The 22,027-nt window shown below is 36.7% G+C and overlaps 1 protein-coding gene across 1 annotated transcript in view; it reads right to left on the bottom strand.

The window, feature by feature from the left end:
• The window catches only part of Slc5a12 (solute carrier family 5 member 12), a 51,820-nt gene that overhangs the window by 5,378 nt on the left and 24,415 nt on the right, over positions 1–22,027 (bottom strand). Inside the window, exons 9-12 of the mRNA XM_028767119.1 lie at positions 21,131–21,243; positions 14,894–14,961; positions 3,238–3,324; positions 392–558 (exon numbers count right to left, since the gene is read on the bottom strand). Of these exons, the coding sequence (XP_028622952.1) occupies positions 392–558; positions 3,238–3,324; positions 14,894–14,961; positions 21,131–21,243 (435 nt within the window). The remainder of the gene's footprint in view (positions 1–391; positions 559–3,237; positions 3,325–14,893; positions 14,962–21,130; positions 21,244–22,027) is intronic.

Here is a 22,027-nt window from a genome sequence, read left to right as displayed (position 1 = left end):
AGGCACTCACTGTTCCCTTTAGGTTCTAGCATTTCTTAGAAACCCAAAGTTTCATATGTTTTACTTAATTTTTTTAATAAAAAATAATTAATTATGAGATAATTTGACTTTTCATTATACACAAGTCATATCATCCCTGGTTTATAAGTATAGATATGTATGTACATATACATGTATATATAAGGAGAGAAAGAGAGGGAGAGAGATTTTGCAATGAGGTACATGTGTTCCAGTTTTCATCACTTACCTTTCAATTTTTTATTAACCTCAGATTTCCTAGAAAAATTGTGACAGACGTTTGCCTACACTGATGGATTAACAGAAAGTCTCCAAAAGGACGTGTCAGAACAGTATAGCTTAGCATGATTTTTTTTAAACTCGGCATTCATACCTGCTGGAAAGCTGTGGGGCTACTGTGGTTGTTATATTTAGGTCAACACAATGCTCTGTTGATAGAGGTAAAGGTAATGTCTTAGAGTCTGGTGCAGGATAAATGAAAGCTCCGATGGCCACCCAGAATGACAACGTGATCCCAGTAAGGAGACCTCCTAGAGCACCCTTGATGGAGAAAAATACCGGATAATGATTAGGTGAAGATTAGGTGAAGAATTTCCATGCAGTATTGATATAGAATGTTAATGCTTTTTCTTGTATGAATATTCATATAAGGTGTTATATAAAATGGAGATCTTAGCTGTCCACCTTAAATTTTGATCACATGCATCTGAAACAGCTCAAACTGCCTTCATTTCAACCTCAGCAAGTAGATTTATTTATTCATTTATTCATGTAGTTTGCGTGCTGGGTATGGATTCTAGGCTCTTATGCATGCTAGGCCAGTTCTCTAGCACTGAATCATAAGCCCCTCCCAGCTTAATAAAGTTATTTTAAGAAAGAATAAGTTGTTCCTTAAGTGAATTTTTCTGCCTTCTGTTTGTTCCTCCTGTTACTCTTGAAGCCTCGGTGTTCAATAGAAGAATTTCAGGAGCTATAAAAAACTTGAGACATTGTAGTCAAATTTTGTTGACAGATACTCTATAGAAAGTCTGGCTGTGATTTCATTCCACAAATTAGAAGAGTCTCCTATTGCTAAAGTTTTGGGTTTGTTTGTTTGATTAATTGATTGATTTTAAACTCAAGTAAGTGTACTTTTATTATTCCTGGCATTTAAAGTTTATGTTTCTTAATAAACAGTTGAAAATTAATGGATAATTTATCCTGTAAGGAAGCCAAACAAATCTAACAAACACTAGGATTCGTAGAGAAATCACATTAGATGCTTCTGCTTGCCATTATATAGCTTAGCTTTCATGGAAGAAAACAGTATGTTGAGTTTCTGTTATGCATAAAAGGAGTCCTTTGTAAGGTCTCAGATGTTTTCTCCATTATTTGGTGAAAATAAATCAACATGTGTAAATGAATACTTGTGCTTTGGCCTGGACAAGAGGGCTACAAACATTTGTAAATGGCCAGATACATGTTTTAAGCGTTATGATCTGTGAAGTATGTCACAGCTATTCATCTTGGCCCTTGTACCAAAATAATCATGGATGATATCAAAGACAAGAGTTTAGTTGCGGTCCAGTGAGACTTAGTGATGGACATTAAAATATGATACTAGTGTGTTGTTAAATATAATCATTTTTGACTTTCCACCTACTTATAAATGTCCAAAAAATTCTTAGACTGCAGATCATACCCACAAACAGCAAGCCAGCTTTGTAGCTATGTTTGTACTAGATCAAATTTCCTGAATTCAACCTAATGGTAAAAAATAGCTGGTGAGTCAACCTTGGTAGCTACCTAGACAGCCACGTAGAGGCAGAAACTGAAGCTGTTCCTGTAGTTCCTGGGAAGAAGATTAGTGATAGAGTAGTTAAGGTCAGTGAACAAGAGAATAGATAGCCTGATGTCATAATATTTACTATCCTCTGTATAGAACTACATGCTTTTTCTGCATAATCAGAACTAGGGCATACTAACAAAGATAATCTCTATTCTATTACTTCTTTTGTTTTTGAGATCAAAATATAATTATATCACTCCCTTTTCTCTTTCTTCTGAACCTTCCCATGTCTCCCTCCTTGATCTCTTTCAAATTGATGGTCTATCTTATTAATTACTAGTGTGTGTGTGTGTGTGTGTGTGTGTGTGTGTGTGTGTGTGTGTTTAAATATAACTTGATAAGTATATATAATGTTACCTTTGTATATATGTTTTCAGGGTTGACTATTTGATATTGGATAACCAATTCATATGCTCTTCTCTGGGGGAAACTATTTCTCCCCTCTCGCTATCCCTTAGTTGCTTGTGTTTCTTTGTATAGAGTTGAAGCCTTGTGGTATTTCCTATGTACACATTAGCATGGCTATTGCTTTTCTTATAAAATGCATTCTAGTAAGAATGTATATTACTGAATATGTCTTTTGAATATATGGGTTTAGTAACTAGGTATTACCACAAATTATAACATATGACATAAACATTTTTATAAACCCAAATACCACAGAAGCAATTTCCAGTATTCTCCTAATAAGTCTACATAAGAATTTTTACAAATGTCCAAATGTTCACTATATATCCCAGTTCACTACCTAATTCTACAAAATTATCGAGAATCAAATCAACAAAAACCAGATAGCTATATATGTATAACCAGATGGGCCTTCAAACTCATAATTTATACATAAATACAAGCAGTCATTCTTTAGTCTTTACAGTTGTGCATATAGTAAGTGTGTAGAGGATGACAATACAAGTGACTACTCAATTCGATAGTGAAAATTATATTCTAAATTGTTTTGAATGGTGCTATGTTAGTTTTCTTAAAATGTTTTCATCTTGCCTATACATACTAAACACTCTACTTATATTTATTTAAAGACATGCAAAGGAAGAGTACATGGAGGAGTATCACTGGCTTGTTCTTTCTATGCATTAATCATTTGGCATATGACTTCAAGACCACCACTTCCCTAACTTGTCTTTTGACCTAAGCAGGTTTTAGCATAGTCTGCTACAGGAGGGCCCTGGTCCTGTTTAATAGTATACTTCTGTGTATGTATACGTTCATAAAATACAAATACAGGCAACATGAATTTCAGGGGCTTTGTTTGTTTGTAAAGTTGTTTGTTTTCTGGAAAAAAAACAGCCTTCCAAAGTTAAAGAAAGAGAAGAGAGAAAATGAAAAGAGCCTTATTTGAACTGGGCTTATGAAGAGAGGTATAGAATCCTTACCTTCCAGTTTGCAAAAGGAAACACAAGTCCCAAAGTGAACAAACCTAGCATCGGTCCCCCACACATGCCAAGGATGCTAAGGGCAGCCTGTAGGGCAAAACAGACCGGATAAGCCTGATAATCAGAGTGAATTTGTAATCTTTCCACACACCAGCATCCCTTTTTTGAACCTTGGATAAATTTGAGCCACACTCATTAATGATATATTTTTTTAATCACTTCTTATATATATGAACATATGTGCCTACCATTACATACACACAGACAGATACACATATGTTTATGCATATCAGTGTATATGTATTTGTGTGTGTGTGTGTGTGTGTGTGTGTGTGTGTGTGTGTGTTTTCAAAGTATAGCAATTTGGTTGCCTTGAAATTGTTGGAGTCACATTCTATTGCTATAACAAATAGGTTTTTCTTTGTTTCACTTGCTTAGAACTCAGAAGACTCTGGGTCTAATTCCCAGCACCATAGAAGATATTTTGTTTGTTTGTTAAGTAATTTACTGTCTCAATAACCTATAACTGATTTTTTCCTATCCTACATGGCTGATCAGATGTTTTAACTTGGTTTGAATTTTTGTCACTTAGATAATAACTATCTGGAGTGCATCCACTCTCATACCATCCCTAGCACTGCAGTTCCTGGAGAATGTCTATAGAACACTATGACCAGGCCACCAGACACCCTGTAACCCCTCCTTTTGATTTCTCTTTACATCTATGATATTATCTTAATATATTTTTGGATATTAAGAAATTTTGAGTAGAGCATTTTAGTATCTTTAAATGACCAAATGAAATAAACTGCCTTAGAGTTTATGGACTAACTATAATATAAACATAAATGAAAACAGGTTTTCTGGAGTCTATAAAATTATTTCCATGTAAATGCATGGCTAACATAAGAAAAGATAGCAATTTGACAAGACTGAGAAACTGTCCTTTCAGCATGAAGAGTCTCTGAGATCCTCCAACTACTGGAAAATAGAAATGCACTGAATTATGTTAATGAATGTGTACACAGACATACCCACAAACAACATATAAAAAACTACTTTTATTACAACACATTCTATATCTGTACAAGTACCATGGAGATTTTATATCCGGATCCAAGCTTTAGAATGCTCCCAAGATCTTATAACAGTTTGTCATATGCCACTCAGGTTTCAGGCAGTCAAGAAGATCTACCCTAGATAGTCAAGAAAATCCACTCCAGACTCATTCAATGCCCACACTCACGCAGGACAGTGACAGTAATCAGTTTGTAGAAAAAAAAACTTGTGGCTGAAGTGTATTTTCATTTAGAGAGTAGGCAAAGGTCGTATAAACATCAGGATTTGTCTGGCTTTACATTTTTATATTTTCTTTACCAAAAGCAGTCTTTAAAAAAAATCAATAGGTTTTGAGATTGGTTTGGTTTTTGTTTGTTAGTTTGCTTGTGTTTTTGTTTTTTGAGGCAGGGTTTCTCTGTCTAAAAACCCTCTCTGGCTGTCCTGGAACTCTCTTTTTGACCAGGCTATGAGTTTGAGACTTGCCTGGTCTACAGAGCTAGTTCCAGGACAGCCAGGGCTACATGTAGAAATCCTACCTTGAATAACTAAATGTAAAAAACAAATAGATATGCAAATATTAGATAGATAGTTGATACATAGATGAATGAAAGATAGATAGATAGATAGATAGATGATAGATTGATAAATGATAAAAATACCAAGAGCACAGATCACCACAATCCCCTCTTTATTTTATTTAAAGAAGAAATGCGCTTTGAGAGAGCCTATCAGTTAGCTTGAATTCTCACTACAACCTGCTACATAATACTAGGACTTGAAATTTCTGCTACTAATATATCTATTCAACTTTCACTTTCTTCTTGTTATATAAAAATGTAAACAGCCGAGAGATCTTCCCATTTCCTCCAGCCACAGCATATGTTCTTTTTTTCAGAAATATGAGATGCAATATATTATTATGATTTCTTTTCCTGATTAATTTTCAAAGAATTAAATTTCTATTATTGCTTTGATAAGACAATCTTGCATATGAGATTAAGTTTCTTTTCCTCTGCCTTTAGTAATTTAATATTTGTGGTATTTTCATTGCTGAAGGTAGGTTAATTCATCATGATGTAGCACTCAGTTCTGAAGATAATTACTAGCTACCATGGAAAAAGCCAGTAAAATACTAAGGATACTTATCTACTCTTGAATGAAGAGGTGACTTGCAATGCCTTATTTCTCAGAGCGAAGAACAACAGAAATTCAATCCAAGAGGTGCTATTTTAAATACATATATATTCAAATGTTCCCTGTGTGTATGTCTTTAGTCTACAAAGGCAACAGAATTTTACTTCTACCTCCTTTGTATTGCCATTCAGTATCTTTATTTGAAGACAAACTTAAAGCTAGTCTAACTTGGTGTCTACTTCAAAGTCTATATTCCTTCTGAGTTCCTACTACAATTAGATGACAATATACAGGAATGTGTACTCTATAGCTCTGAATCTGCTTACAGGGCTTGTCAATGGCATTTAGCTATGCTTACATTGCTTAAAATGTCAGAAGGGCATCTTATACCCACTTCCAGAACTTTTTTCTGATGAGGATTTAATGTGGAGTCCAAAAGAAAACTCAGAAATGTGTGTACCTTATATTAGGGGTGGCCCTGAAATGCCCACTATTCTCACTGTATTTGTCAGTGCTGTCCACTGCTACAGAGTTTTGATTTTTGCATCATGGCTTCTGGATGTTCTAATGCTTAAGATCTAAAGAAGACCTGCTTTAGTTGCAATATAAACATGTCTGGAAATATTACATGGCAAGATGTCCGTCAACGTTTTAACTCTCAGGAATCTTAAAAGGCTATTGAATTTTAATCATAATGAATTTTGTCATTACTTTACTTGTTTTAGTATCTTCCTCTTCTGAAAGGAATCCAGCTGAAATTTTACATCTTTAGTTAATTCAGATCTGCCAATAGTGAATATCAGAACAGGAGACATAAGAAATGGGCGGATTAAAGAGGTGCAAATCAGAGGTGTCTCACTGAAAGCTCTCTGAAGCCCTCATTACAGAGAAGAAAAAGCCTTCCTGCTCTTCTCTGATCCCACCACACATCCTCCATCACACTATTTCGAGAAAAACAGCTTTCTTAGCCATTGGATTACTCACAGCCTTCAGAATACTAATGTATGTTTTATCACAAGTATTAAGAGAATTCTAGCCCTATCTTGGTCCCTTTGGCTGGGCCAGAAACCTAGCTGATCTGCTCCCATGAAGACACCATATCCTGAGACATCCTAGAGGAGCCACTACACTCAGAGCAGTGGTAAAAGCCCTCTCCCACCACCCAATGCCCCAGAGCTACAGTTGGGAGCCTGAGGTGCTCAGGACCCATCAGCCACTCAAACCTCACCCCTCCAGAATACCACTCCCCTTCTGCCCCTCACTTGGATCCTTTGGCTAGTGCAAACACCTAGCTGGTCTGCTCCCATGATGACACCATATCCTGAGCCATTCTAGAGGAGCCATTCCACTCAGAGCATCAAAAACCTAGTTGGTCTGCTCCCATGAAGACACAATATTCTGTGCCATCCTAAAGGAACCAGTGCACTCAGAGCAGCAGGATTTCAGAGGCAGTGTGAGTCCCAAGAATTCTTCCACCCAGTAGCTCAGGATCACAAGATCACAGGATCACAGAGACATCTGGACTCTGAGGAGTTCTGACACAAGCAAGATAACTGGAAAGATAGGCTCTAGTCAGAGACAGTGAGTGCAGGTAGCACTAGAATTAGCCAGATGGTGAAAGGCAAGCACAAGAACATAAGCAACAGAAACCAAAGTTACTTGGCATCATGAGAACCCAGTTCTCCCACCATGGCAAGTCCTGGACACCCCATCACACTGGAAAAGCAGGATTCAGACATAAAATCACTTCTCATGATGATGACAGAGGACTTTAAGAAGGACATAAATAACTCCCTTTAAAAAATACAGAACACAGGTAAACAAGTAGAAGCCCTTAAAGAGAAAACACAAAAATCCCTTAAAGAATTGCAAGAAAACACAAACAAAACAGGTGAAGGAATTAAACAAAACCATCCAGGATATAAAAATGGAAGTAGAAACAACAAAGAAATCTCAAAGGGAGACTACCCTGGATATAGAAAACCTAGGAAAGAGATCAGGAGTCATAGATGCAAGCATCACCAACACAATACAAGAGATAGAAGACAGAATCTCATGTGCAGAAGATACCATGGAAAACATTAACAGAACTGTCAAAGAAAATGAAAAATCCAAAAACCTCCTAACCCAAAACATCCAGGAAATCCAGGACACAATGAGAAGTCTAAACCTAAGGATAATAGTTATAGATAAGAGTAAAGATTCCCAACTTAATGGGCCAGTAAATATCTTCAATAAAATTACAGAGGAAACCTTTCCTAACCTGAAGAAACAGATGCTCGTGAACATACAAGAAGACTACAAAACTCCAAATAGACTATGTAGGAGGAGCTAAGGTGAGAGGAGTAAGGAGAGGAAGAGGAAAAGGAAGGGGAACAGCTAGAGAGGGCAGAGATGTAGCAGCAATGGAGGCAGATGTTGACGTGTCTGTAGCAGTCAAAGGTGTTGGCATATCTAGGTTGGGTATTGGGTTACACTTCTGATTGTATGGGCATCTTGTTACTGATCATTACCAGATATATAAGATTTTGGATAATTTAAGCGTTAGAGTCTCATTTTTCTACTGGGCCAGCGTGGATGACTGGATGGTCTGGGCAATGCCCAGCCTTGGGGAGACAGGAGTCTCATGGGTGGCAGGGCTGGTATTTATGGCTGGCTGTTTCTAGCTGCGGGCCTCCAGCTGAGAAACATGGTGGTTGAGCTAGGCAAAGCTGTTGCAGCTTAGATAGTCGGCATGACCAAAGGCCACTTTTAAATGATAACTACAACAGGCTAGACTGGAAAAGAAATTCTTCCCATCACATAATAATCAAAATATCAAATGCACAAAGCAAAGAAAAAATACTAAAAGCAGTAAGGAAAAAAGGTCACGTAACATATAAAGACAGACCTATAAGAATCACACCAGACTTCTCATCACAGACTATAAAAGATCCTAGACTGATGTTGTGGATAGCCCCTGCCTTGTATTTTGATGCTAGTTCCACTTTCCTGGGAGGGGCTGCAGAGGAGGAGTGAGTCTGTACCCAGGTGACATCTTATGAATCCTCTGTCCAATTAAATTTGTAAAATAAAGGCTAGAGCCAGTGATTGGGCAGTAGAAGGGGAGGTGGAGAAAAAGGCTTAGGGGAGGAGAGAGGAAGAGGAAGTCAAAGGAAGAGGAAGTTGAAGGAGGAGGAAGTCGACAGAAGAGCAGGAGGTGGAAGGACAATGGAGGAGAAGCACGTGGCCTGGAAAAACCGCCAGTTATAAGGGATCTCATAGCTGGGGAATAGAGTAGTATAATGGTAAATTTGCCCAATCTAGGCATGCAGTTTATATCCATAATTATTGAGTTGTGTTTTCCTTGACTGGTCTTATTTGTCAGAGATTTATCACAACAAATTGGCACCCGACGTGGAGGCCACTTTGTTGTAGTAATTAATTAAAATCAGCCTCTAGCTCAAGCCAACTATCTAAGATGCAGTGGCTCTACCTGGCTCACCGCCATGTTTCTCAGCTGGAGGCCCGCAGATAGAAATGGCCACCCATAAACACCAGCCCTGCCATCCATGAGACACCAGTGTGTGAGATGGCTCCACCAATTTTCCATGCTGTTTCCGCAAGGCAGATTACTATACCCAACAAAACTCTCAATCACTACAAATGAAGAAACCAAGATTCTCCATGACAAAACCAAATTTACTCAATATCTTCCCACAAATCTAGCACTTCAAAGGATAATTGATGGAAAACTCCAACACAAGGAGGGAAACTCCAACCTAGAAAAAGCAAGAAAGTAATCTTCCAACAAATCCAAAAGAAGATAGCTACACAAACTTAATTTCATCTCTAATAATGAAATAACAGGAAGCAACAATCATTGTTCCTTAATATCTCTTAACAACAGTGGACTCGATTTTCCAATAAAAAGACATAGACTGGATACACACACAGGACCCAGAATTTTTGCTGCATACAGGAAACACATCTCAGTGACAAAGACAAACACTACCTCAGAGCAAAAAGATGGAAAACAATTTTCCAAGTAAATGGTCCCAAGACACAAGCTGGAGTAGCCATTCTAATAAAATTGATTTTCAACCAAAAGTTATCAAAAATATAAGGAAGGACACTTCATATTTGTCAAAGGAAAAGTGTAACAAGATGAACTCTCAATTCTGAACATTTATGCTCCAAATGCAAGGGCACCCACATACATAAAAGAAACTTTACTAAAGCTCAAAGTACACATTGCATCTCACCACAGTAAGAGTGGTGGAATTCAACACCCCACTCTCAGAAATGGACAGATCATGGAAACAGAAACTGAACAGAGACACTGTAAAACTAACAGAAGTTATGAACCAAATGGATTTAACAGATATCTACAGAACATTTCATCCTAAAACAAAAGAATATACCGTTTTCTCAGCACCTCATGGTACCTTCTCCAAAACAGACCATATAATTGGTCACAAAACAGGCCTCAACAGATACAAAAAGATTTAAATAACTCCTAACATCCTATCAAATCACCACGGACTAAGGCTGGTCTTCAATAATAACAAAAACAATGGAAAGCCCACATACACATGGAAACTGAGCAATACTCTACTCAATAATGACTTGGTCAAGGAAGTAATGAATAAATAAAAATAAAGACTTTTTAGAATTTAATGAAAATGAGGACACATCATACCAAAACTTGTGAGACTCCATGAAAGCAATGCTAATAGGAAAACTCATAGCTCTAAGTGCCTACAAAAAGAAACTAGAGAGAGCATACCCTAATAACTTGACAGAACACCTGAAAGCTCTAGAAAAAAAGAAGCAAGTACACCCAAGAAGAGTAGACTGAGGAAATAATCAAACTCAGGGCTGAAATCTACCAAGTAGAAACAAAAAGATATATACAAAGTATCAACAAAACCAGGAGCTAGATCTTTGAGAAAATCAACAAGATAGTTAAACCCTTAGATAGACTAACCTGAGTGCACAGAAACAGTATCCAAATTAATAAAATCAGAACTAAAAAGGGAAACATAACAACAGAAACTGAGGAAATTAAAAAAATCATAAGATTCTACTACAAAAGCCTAGACTCAACAAAACTGGAAAATCTGGATGAAATGGACAATTTTCTAGACAGATGCCAGGTACCAAAGTTAAATCAGGAGCAGATAAACCATCTAAACGGTCCCATAACCCCTAAAGAAATAGCAGCAGTCATTGACAGTCTCCCCACCAAAAAAAGCCAAGGACCAGATGGTTTTAGTGCAGAATTCTAACTGACATTCCAAGAAGATCTAATACCAATTCTCTTCAAACTATTCCACAAAATGGAAACAGAAGGAACACTGCCCAATTCGTTCTATGAAGCCACAATTACACTCATATCTAAGCGACACAAAGACACAACAAAGAAAGAGAATTTTAGGCCAATCTTCCTTATAAATATTGAAGTAAAAATACTCAAAAAATTATTGTAAACCAAATCCAAGAACACATCAAAATAATCATCCATCATGATCAAGTAGGCTTTATCCCAGGAATATAGGGATGGTTCAATATTAAGAAATCCATCAATGTAATCCACTATATAAACAAACTCAAAGAAAAAAACACATGATCATCTCACTAGATTTTGAGAAAACATTTGACAAAATTCAATATCCCTTCATGGTAAAAGTCTTGGAAAGATCAGGAATTCAAGGCCTACACTTAAGCATAGTAAAACCAATATACATCAAGCCAATAGCCAATATCAAACTAAATGGAGAGAAGCAACCCCACTAAAATCATGGACTAGACAAGGCTGCCCACTCTCTCCCTACCTATGCAATATAGTACTGGAAGTTCTAGCCAGAGCAATTAGACAACAAAAGGAAGTCAAAGGGATACGAATAGAAAAGTAAGAAGTCAAAATTTCACTATTTGCAGATGATATGATTGTATACTTAAGTGACCCTAAAACTTCCACCAGAGAACTCCTAAACCTGATAAACAATTTCAGCAAAGTGGTTATATATAAAACCAACTCAAACAAATCAGTAGCCTTCCTCTACTCGAAGGATAAACAGGCTGAGAAAGAAATGAGGGAAACGACACCCTTCACAATAGTCACAAATAATATAAAATACCTTGGTGTGAATCTAACCAAGCAAGTGAAAGACCTGTATGACAAGAACTTCAAGTCTCTGAAGAAACAAATCAAAGATCTCAGAAGATGGAAAGATCTCCCATGCTCATGGATTGGCAAGATTAATATAGTAAAAACTGGCCATCTTGCTAAAGGCAATCTACAGATTCAATGTAATCCCCATCAAAATTCTAAATCAATTATTCATTGAGATAGAAAGAACAATTTGCAAATTCATTTGAAATAACAAAAAAAACAAACAAATAGGATATCGAGAACAATTCTCAACAATAGAACTTTTGGGGTATCAGCACCCTGAACTCAAGCTGTACTACAGAGCAATAGCGATAAGAAAAAAAAAACTGTATGGTATTGTTACAGAGACAGTCAGGAAGATCAATGGAATAAAATTGAAGACCCAGAAATGAACCCACACACCTATGGTCACTTGATCTTTGACAAAGGAGCTAAAACTGTCCAGTGGAAAAAGGGCAGCATTTTCAGCAAATGGTGCTGGTTCAGCTGGAGGTCAGCATATAGAAGAATGCAAATTGATCCGTTCTTATCTCCTTGTACAAAGCTCAAGTCCAAGTGGATAAAGGACCTCCACATAAAACCAAATACACTGGGCCTAATAGAAGAGAAGGTGGGGAAGACCCTCGAATACCTGTGCACAGGGGAAAAGTTCTTGAACAGATCACCAATGGCTTATGCTCTAAGATCAAGAATTGACAAATGGGACCTCATAAAATTGCAAAGCTTCTGTAAGGAAAAGGACATTGTCATTAAGACAAAACGACAACCAATTGATTCTCAAAAGATCTTCACCAATCCTATATCTGAAACAGGGCTAATATTCACTATATACAAAGAACTCAAGAAATTAGACTCCAGACAACCAAATTACCCTATTAAAAATGGGATTCAGAGCTAAACAAAGAATTCTCATTTGAGGAAAGTCGAATGACCGAGAATCAGCTAAAGAAATGTTCAATATCCTTAGTCATCAGGGAAATGCAAATCAAAACAACCCTGAGATTCCATCTTACACTAGTAAGAATGACTGAGATCAAAAACTCAGGTGATAGCAGTTGCTGGCGAGGATGTATAGAAAAAGGAACACTCCTCCATTGTTGGTGGGATTCCAAGCTGGTACAACCACTCTGGAAATCAGTCTCATGGTTCCTCATAAAATAGGACATATTACCTGAGGACTCAGCTATACCACTCCTGGGCATATACCAAAAGATGCTCCAACATACAAGGACATATGCTCCACTATGTTCATAACAGGCTTATTTATAATAGCCAGAAGCTGGAAAGAACCCAGATGTCCTTCAACAGAGCAATGGATACAGAAAATGTGGTACATTTGCACAATGGAATACTACTCAGCTATTAAAAACAATGAATTTCAGAAATTCTTAGGTAAATGCATGGAACTAGAAAATATCATCCTGAGTGAGGTAACCCAATCACAAAAGAACACACATGGTATACACTCACTGATAATTGGATATTAGCCCAAAAGCTCGCAATACCCAAGATACTTCTCACAGACCACATGAAGATCATGAAGAAGGAAGACCAAGTGTGGGTGCTTTGGTTCTTCTCAGAAGAGGTAACAAAATACTCATGGGAACAAATATGGAGACAAATCACTGGACAGAGACTGAAGGAGGGGTCGTCTGGAAACTGTTCTACCTGGGTATCCATCCCATGTGCAGTCACCAGAGGTAGACGTTGATGTGGATGCCAGGAAGTGCATGCTGACAGGAGCCTGATATAGCTGTCTATTTGGAGGTCTGCCAGAGTCTGACATATACAGAGTCAGATGCTCACAGCTAACCATTGAACTGATCAAGGTGTTCCCAATGGAGGAGTTAGATAGAAGACTGAGGGAGCTGAAAGTGTTTGCTGCCCCATGGGGAGAGCAACAATACCAACCAACCAGAGCTCCCAGGGTCTAAACCACCAGCCTGGGAGCACATAGGGAGGGACCCATGGCTCCAGCTGTATATGTAGGGGAGGATGGCATTGTTGGGCATAGGTGAGAGAGGAAGTCCTTGGACCAGTGAAGGCTGGATGCTCTAGTGTGAGGGAATTCATTGGTGGAGAGGTAGGAGTGGGCAGGTGGGTGGTAGCACATCCTCATAGAAGCAGGAGGAGGGGGAATGGGATAGGAGGTTCCTGGGTGGGTGTGGGAAAATGGAGAAAAGGGATCACATCTGAAATGTAAATAAAATATCTAATAAAAAAAGAAGAAAGAAAGAAAGAAAGAAAGAAAGAAAGAAAGAAAGAAAGAAAGAAAGAAAGAAAAGAGAATTCCATATATGTGACATGTTGCACATGATATCTGACTGTGGTTATTGCCTCCCTTGGAACATTTCACAGATTGAAACTTTTCAAGACACATTTTGTAAATTCCCACACTAAAACAATACAACAGGACTTGAATACCAAACTTAAATATATGAAACACCAAAAAAATTAAAATATGTGATTTAGCTTTTAGGGCACTGAAAATTATGGCCACCAGCATCACCTACAAGTACATGACATATGTATAGGGGTGGTTTTAGTGAAGAGGAAAGTAGACTCAGTCCCATCATTCAGACATATGGGACTTAAGTTTCTGTTGTTTTCCATATGGAAAATCAGAATATCTATATTGCTTTACTATATTCTAATATTGAAGAGTTAGAGTAAAAAAAATGAAAATTGTTTTCATTTACTCAGATGTGGCAAGAGAAATGACTGGATCACTGTAGAGACACTCCTCTCATCAGAAAGGTATGATAGAGTTTCCATTGCTAGCCTATCACCATCCATGCTGTGTGAACTGTGAGACAGACACTTGAAACAGTCAAGTCAGTTGGGCCAGAATACTCAACTGAGCAAGGACAGAGGGATGAGTCCAGCTGTCTTAACTCATTCACTACAATATCAACTTCTTTCCATCAGTCACTAGGGATGTCATGCCTCCTCTGGAACCTGCCACACCTTAATTACAAATGAACTGAAAATGGGAAATAGTTTTATCAAATTGGATGTTTTTTTAAACTACTGATTACAGTGAAAAAGAGAAAACAGAGGTTAAGACACTGGAGAGAATATGAGAATGTATGTTTTCTGAACTGAGAAAAGAAATCCATTACAGGTCATACTAATACCACTTTCACTTCCTGAAAGTAATTTTGGTTGAAATTTTCATGCATGTTCCTATTGGATCTGGTATTTATAAATATTAATGTTGGGCCTTAGAATAATAGGCATGGCATTAGAATGGGCAACATGGGAAATTCTGTTGTTAAATCAAATGTCTTCTCACTCTTTCATTACCTGTACAACACTCCCCATGAAGGATGCAACCACAGCCATGGTGGTACAAATAATACCGAAAAGGAGACCTGCAAGAAAGAGAGCATATGAGGATATATTTCCTTGATGTCAACCCTGAGCACCTATCACTGTGTCCAGCTCCAGTCCTACTGAAGGACTGTAGAAGGAAAACTTTCTGCACACAGACAGCACAGGCTCTATTCAGCACGTTTGTAACCTTTCCTTGGGGAAAATGAACTTGGGTCCAGGATCTAAAGATTTCTTTCTGGCATTTCAGAAGTCTATTATGTGGAACAACATGAATGTGGAAAGGGTCTAAGCAAATCTAAGCTAATTTTGTGGGTACTAATTCCAGGTCAGCTACTTACCAGCAAAAAGTTAAAGAAGAAGCTATTGGACGTTTTAAAATACAGACAGATTTTCACCTTTAATGTACTGAATCGGCATTAATACATACTACCTCACAGGCTCCAAAATCTGAAAGCTTTTCTTGCTTTTCCACTTTGGTGTTTTATTCATAACATCTTTATGGTCCTTAGTAATGCTGTAACATTGTTACAATGAATGATCAATTTGCTCATATATCAACATACAGATTCATTTACACATTAGCACAAGGAGCCTTTAGTATCACTCTCAGATGTCACAGAAGCTTAACATTGAAGTCATTGTATTGTCCAGTAACTTATAAGATGATTTCTTCTCTTTAAAGATTTTTGTTTTTACACATTTCTACTTTAAAAACATTCTAAGAGCATGGTCCTATAATAACTTCTCAACAAAATAAAGGGAGAGAGAGTAAGAGACACAGTAGAGATATCGTTCTTAGTCAATGTTATCATTACTGTTTTAATAGTCAACTTGAAATGGGCTTCAGGCAGAAATCTGACATTAGACTAGAACAAAGAAGAAATTTCAGACAGGAATCTAAATCTTAGGCTAGAACAAAGAAGTAGGCTTCAGGCATGAAAATGACTTTGGACTAAAACAGGGAATTAGGCTCAGATATTTTGGTCATCCTGATAAGCTATTAGAAACTGGAAGTTATCACTTGCTTATTGCCTTGCTTGTTCTTTGACTATTTGTGTTTATTGTCTTGCTTGTTCCTTGACTGCTTTCATCTATTGTATTGCTAGTTTTTCAACCTAGAACTCACCTTAATACTTGCATGTAATTAAAATGGTATAAAAGCAGATTGGAAAAAATAAAAAATAAAAAATAATAAATAAATAAATAAATAAATAAATAAATAAATAAATAAAACAAAAAATAGTCAACTTGGAAAAGTCTAGAATCACTTGGGAAAGGAGTCTCACTGAGGGACTGTGTACACCAAGTTGGTCCATGGGAATGTCTGTGGAAGATTATATTGGTTACTTTGAGGTGGGAACCCACCCCCCAAAAACACACACACACACACTTATACACATACACACATACACACATACACACACAGGCTGTGAGTGTTTTCATTCTCTGGATAAGACATCCTGAAATATATAAAACAAGAAAAGCAAGATGAACACAGCATGTATGTACTCATACTCTTTGCTCTTGGCTGTAGGTTAACTAGCTACCTCAAGTTCCTGTCACCTTGACTTCCCTGTAATGATGGACCTGTAAGCTAAAATGAAGCCTCTGTCTCCTAAGTTGTATTTGTTATACTAGTTTATCCCAGAAAAAGAAACAAAACTAAAACACCTAAAGATCAAACTCAGCTCCTAAAGTAACTGTTGATTCAATCTTATTATATCCTCTCTAAAGTTTGGGCCGTATGCAAAACACCAGAGTAATAAAGTCAAAACTGTTCTTTGAACAAAGGGTTCTCATTCTGAGAAAGACTACACTAAAGAAATCCAAAAATGTATCCAAAAATACTTTCACAAGAATGGTGCTTTTGGATTTTGTCCTACAAAATCTACATCAGCTCCAATGATGAGGCAACCCAGTTACAAAACTAACTTCTTCCTTAGTCATACTTTTCAATGATTATCTACCAGTAGTTGGAGATAGCATTGGCCACACTGCCCATTCACTCTCTGGGATCTCTAATTAATGTAGTGAAAGAGAGCTACAGACTCCAGTGAGTAAATATGTGATTGTAGCCATCTAACCTTGTTCAAACATAAAGGAAAATATATATTATTGTATCATTCATGCATAAATGAGACCACAGAGATTAATAAATAAACAGTGACTATTTCTGAAAATAATTCACCAGACAATCCGAAAAATGTCACTTAAAAACTGACAATCTCAGTTTACAACAGGGAGTACATAGGATCATCTCAAGTGGATGCGAAACCTTGACAATTTCACATATATATAATATGTATATATGTATTTGAACATACACAGACCTTACAAAGTCTGGGTCATTGTGGGATTTATAAGAAAGTCAAGAAAGGTAAAAATCCACAGTGGATAAACAAAACCTGGTTGTTGCTTTCCTCTAGAGGAAGCAGAGAGTAGATAATGAGAAAAGTCATTGGTAAGCTTTGTAAGATATTGGCCATGACAACATATCTTACCAAGTAATGGGATTTCATAGACTGATGCATGTACTGGGAAGTTTTATAAAAACTCGACCCAAGTTAGAGTACCTAGAGAAGTGGGAGCCTAAATGGAGGAAATGCCTCCAAAAGACTGGGCTATAGGCTATTTGTAGGGCATTTTCTTAATTAGCAATTAATGTGATATGGAAGGGTCCTGACTACCGTGGGTGGGGCCATGTCTAGTCAAGTTGTCCTGGTTTGAACAAAAAGCAAATTGACTAAGACACTGGGGCAAGCCAGTAAGCAGCATCCCCTTCATTGCTCTGCATCAGCCCCTGCCTCCAGTTTCCTTTCATGTCTAATTCCTGTCTTTACTTCTTTCTACACTGAATGTTTATATGAAAATGCAAACCAAATAAATTCTTTTCTCCCCAGCTTGTTTTTGGTCATGATGTTTCATCACAGTAATAGTAACCTTAGCTAGGACAATGGATTTGTCACAACTTAACAAGTATGTAACTAAAAGTTTTCCATTTCAATATAACCATTTCTTATATTCAAAGCCTTGAAAGAGATATTAAATTCTCATTAACAATATGTAAGCTAAAATAGTTATGGAAAATGAAATGGTGTTTGTAGTTTACTTTTATTTATAAACAACTGGTATGGTGGATTAATGGACTGACAAAGAGATGGATGACTAACAAAGTTTAGGAAAAAAATTAATAGAGAATTGTATACTTATGTGAGGGTATTGATATGTTGCCACAATATTTTTATAACAAAATATAAAGAACAAAACATAAGTCAAAATAAAAATAACTACTGTAAGGAGGTTTTTATTTGAGGCTAGTTCAAAGTAATATTGAGAGAAATCTATATATCAGGAATATAGATGAAAAAGTATGACAAAAACAACAAAAAAAGTTAAAGAGAAGGGAAACAAACAGCTAAAATAAAGAATAAAGACATGGGTAATAAAACTACTAGATATAGTAATCACACTTCTATAAAATCCAATTTAAATGTTATGGTACCAAAATTGGGTAAATGATTGTGTCTGAATTTTACACAACAACAAAAATAAGGGCAAAAAATTATACCAATTTCACACTGATATCAAACAGCTTAAAAAAACGTTATGAGTTTGTGGCCATACCACCCTGAATTTAAGATCTAATCTGAGCTTTAAAGCTAAACAGAGCCAAGCCTGGTAAGTACTTGAATAGGAGAAAGTGTTGTGAGAAAACCATAATATCAATAAAAAGAAAAAACAGGAAAGACTGGAGAGAAAGATATGGAGGAAAGAATAGAGATTTGAAGGAAGCCATTAAAAGTTAGATGTAAGGTAGTACTGAGAAAGTAACTGTAATTAAAGACAAACTTCAGGGTCTGTCCTGAGGGTAAGACTCCTCCCATTGAATGCTCTAAGTTGTAAAAATGTAAATGTCTTTGAAAGTAAAGATCCAGGGATAGGAATGCCAGCTCAGGAGTTCCGCGCTTACAAACTGCATTGGATACCATCTCCACCAAGATCAACAGCCAAAGCACACAGGGGATCCTTGAGCTGCAGTTAGTCATAAAGAATGAAACTTTTTCCTTTGCTGGACAACAGATTGAACTGGAAAAATGAGAAGCTGCGAGTAGTGAATGTGTTCAAAATGCATGATACTGGAAAGAAAATTACTTTAAGCAGCTGATCACCATGTAACACAATATAAAAGTAACAAAAATATAAAACAATAAGCTATTGAATAAAGTATAATCATTGAACTCATACATTTTCAAAGCATACATAGGAAAATGCACAACGTAAATTCCTACAAAAAAACAACTAGAAACAGGATTATATAGTTATAATTTTACTTGCAAACTAAATTAATTTTCTAAATTATCTGTACTTTCTATATTAAGCGTATATGGTACAATTATCTGTACTTTAAAGGCAGCAAATTCGGGGGCTCAGGAAATAAGTGCTTATTTTATTATTTCACAGCACACATTGTTCTTACAGAGACAACTTGAGTTGTTTTCAGCACCCATATCATGTAGCTCTGCAACTGCCTGCAACTCTAGTTGCAAGAGATCTGACACCCTCTTCTGACCTCTATGGGTACTATACTATGTGTACAAACCCATACTCAGACATACCCATATTCATATAATAATCAAAAAATAAAAAATTTCTAAAAAAGCGTGTTTGTGAAAATATAATTCAATGTGATAACTGCTTCAGTGATTATAATATGCAATTTTAATAATTAAAAATCAGTGAGAATCTCATTCATGCAGATATTTCAATTATATCAAACCACCACTATCTCCCTCCAATTACTGATGTCTTTTCCCCAAACCTCCCTCCCAATTTCACTTCCTTTTTATTACATTTTAGTAATCTGCTGAGTCCAATTACTCCTACCAATATACTCATATATGTGGGGACAGCCATTGGATCATGATAAACCTATGAGAGACATCAGAATTTGTATTTTTCTGTGGCTTACATATGAAAAATAATTACTTTTTATGACTTACATGTGAAATTTTTATCTGTTCTTAGAATGTGTTTTACCTCCTTTAGTGAACTTTTCGGCTGAGAAGGGATATGACTTATTGAAACTTATTGTCAGAAGAAAACATACATTTTCTTTTACTCCTTATGCTCATATGAATCTAGACTTAAAATTTTATATATGAACAAACATAAAATTTAACCACTAAAAAAAAAAAAAAAGAAAATGGAATCTCTCTTAGCAAACCACCATCAACAGTCAATCATCTACATCACACCCTTTCCACCCAACCTCAGAAAGTATTTGGATAAGGGGCCAGAAATATTGTAAGAGCCAAAGATTGGAGAGAACTAGACCAAAATATTGTTATGTGGACATGATAGGAACTCTGCACCCATGAACTCACAACTGTAGTTGACTGCACAAGACCTGCTTAAGATCAAGCCAGTCAATACTCTAAAGTGCGTGAGTGCAGAACAAACCCACACCTCTAGCTCAGAAGATAATGCACAGCTTCTACTTAAACAAGGAACACTCATTCCCTGAATTACATTAATTGATGTTTAGTTTCAAGAGATAATTATTAGATAAAGTGGCTTGTCATCTTCTGGCCACAACTTTTCTATCCGTATATCTGCTTATTCATACATAAGTGTTGAATCTCATAGTCCTTGTAGTCTATCTTGAAATACAACAATCCATTTTACAATTTATTGCAATTATGAAATTATAATGAAGGAGACTTGTAAGGTACCCTCACTCTGACAGAAGATGTCCCTTTAAAAGTGACAGTTAATAGAAGCAGGGAAAAGATTCATAAAAAGCAGGTGGAAGCTCTTGATGAATGACGGAGAAACCACAAGCATACACCTTGCGGTACAAAAGGTGACTGCTGCCTTCTACAGACTGCAGCTTCCAGAGAATGTGGAACAGAGCATCTCCTCATGTAAAATGTTGGGTAAGATCAACTCAGCATTATTAAGAGACACTGATGTAAAGAGATTAGAGCATGAGATACCTGAAAAGTAAGACCAGAGCAAGGTAAACTAAACAGTCATTTCTGCCTGGTACCATTTTGGTAAGAAATTTGGAAGCTTGAGAATGTACATGTTTGTTCTCACTGGGTTCTTATGTCTACTCATGCATCCTGAACACCACATGCAAGATTCTGATATTCATCCCATCTAACTTTCATAATATGGAATAGAATTTCCACCAGCTATACCTACATAAGCCTTTACTGATCCAGGTACTCAGCGTGTCAGAGAGATGTGGAAAACAGGTCTTGACAAAATCCTCAAAGGTCACTGTTGCTAAGGCATTGATGCTGGCAGCCACTGTGCTACAAAAAGAAAAACAAAACAACACACAAGAAAATGGTCTGAACTAAAACGGATGAGTCATATGTCAACCTTATCGTCAAGGAGAAGCAAGGCAACAGTCTTAAGAAACACAGGTATCCACATATGTTTATGTTCTAGAACCCAGTGACCTACCTGGCCTGCAAACTTTTATTTATTTAAATACTCTGAAAGAAGCTAAGTTTTCATAGCTCCCATTAATTTCCCTTGGCAACATGGTAACAAATAGCAAGCAATAGTGGAGGAATGTTCCACACATATACCAATGTATGTGTATGTGTATATGGAGGGGAGTGTCACTCTAGGCTCAGTTAGAAGCAACAAGGATTTGGCAGTTCGCCATTAATTAATAACATATCTATCTGTATATCTACTTATTCATAAATAAGTGTTAGAACTCATAGTCCTTGTGTCTATCTTGTAATACAAGAGTCAATTTTATAATTTATTACAGTTATGAATTATGAAGAAAGATAGTTATAAGGTGCCCTGACTCTAACAGAAGATATCCATTTAAAAGTGACAGCTAAGATAAGCAGGGAATAGATTCATAAAAAGCAGATGAAAGTCCTTGGTGAATGAAGGAGAAACCATGAGCATACATAAAGGTGACTGCTGCCTTTTACAGCCTGAAGCTTCCAGAGAGACTGGAATGCAATTAGTAAAGGAAAAAAAGAGATCCTGTAAAAGAAACAAAAACCAGCTAACAACTGTGCCCCTCTCTCTCTCTCTCTCTCTCTCTCTCTCTCTCTCTCTCTCTCTCTC

The sequence above is a fragment of the Grammomys surdaster genome, unplaced genomic scaffold (assembly GCF_004785775.1).
Source record: "Grammomys surdaster isolate TR1022 unplaced genomic scaffold, NIH_TR_1.0 170, whole genome shotgun sequence".
NCBI classification, from domain to species: domain Eukaryota; kingdom Metazoa; phylum Chordata; class Mammalia; order Rodentia; family Muridae; genus Grammomys; species Grammomys surdaster.
Note: the sequence above shows the minus strand (reverse complement) of the source record. Positions and strands in the feature narration are given on the sequence as shown.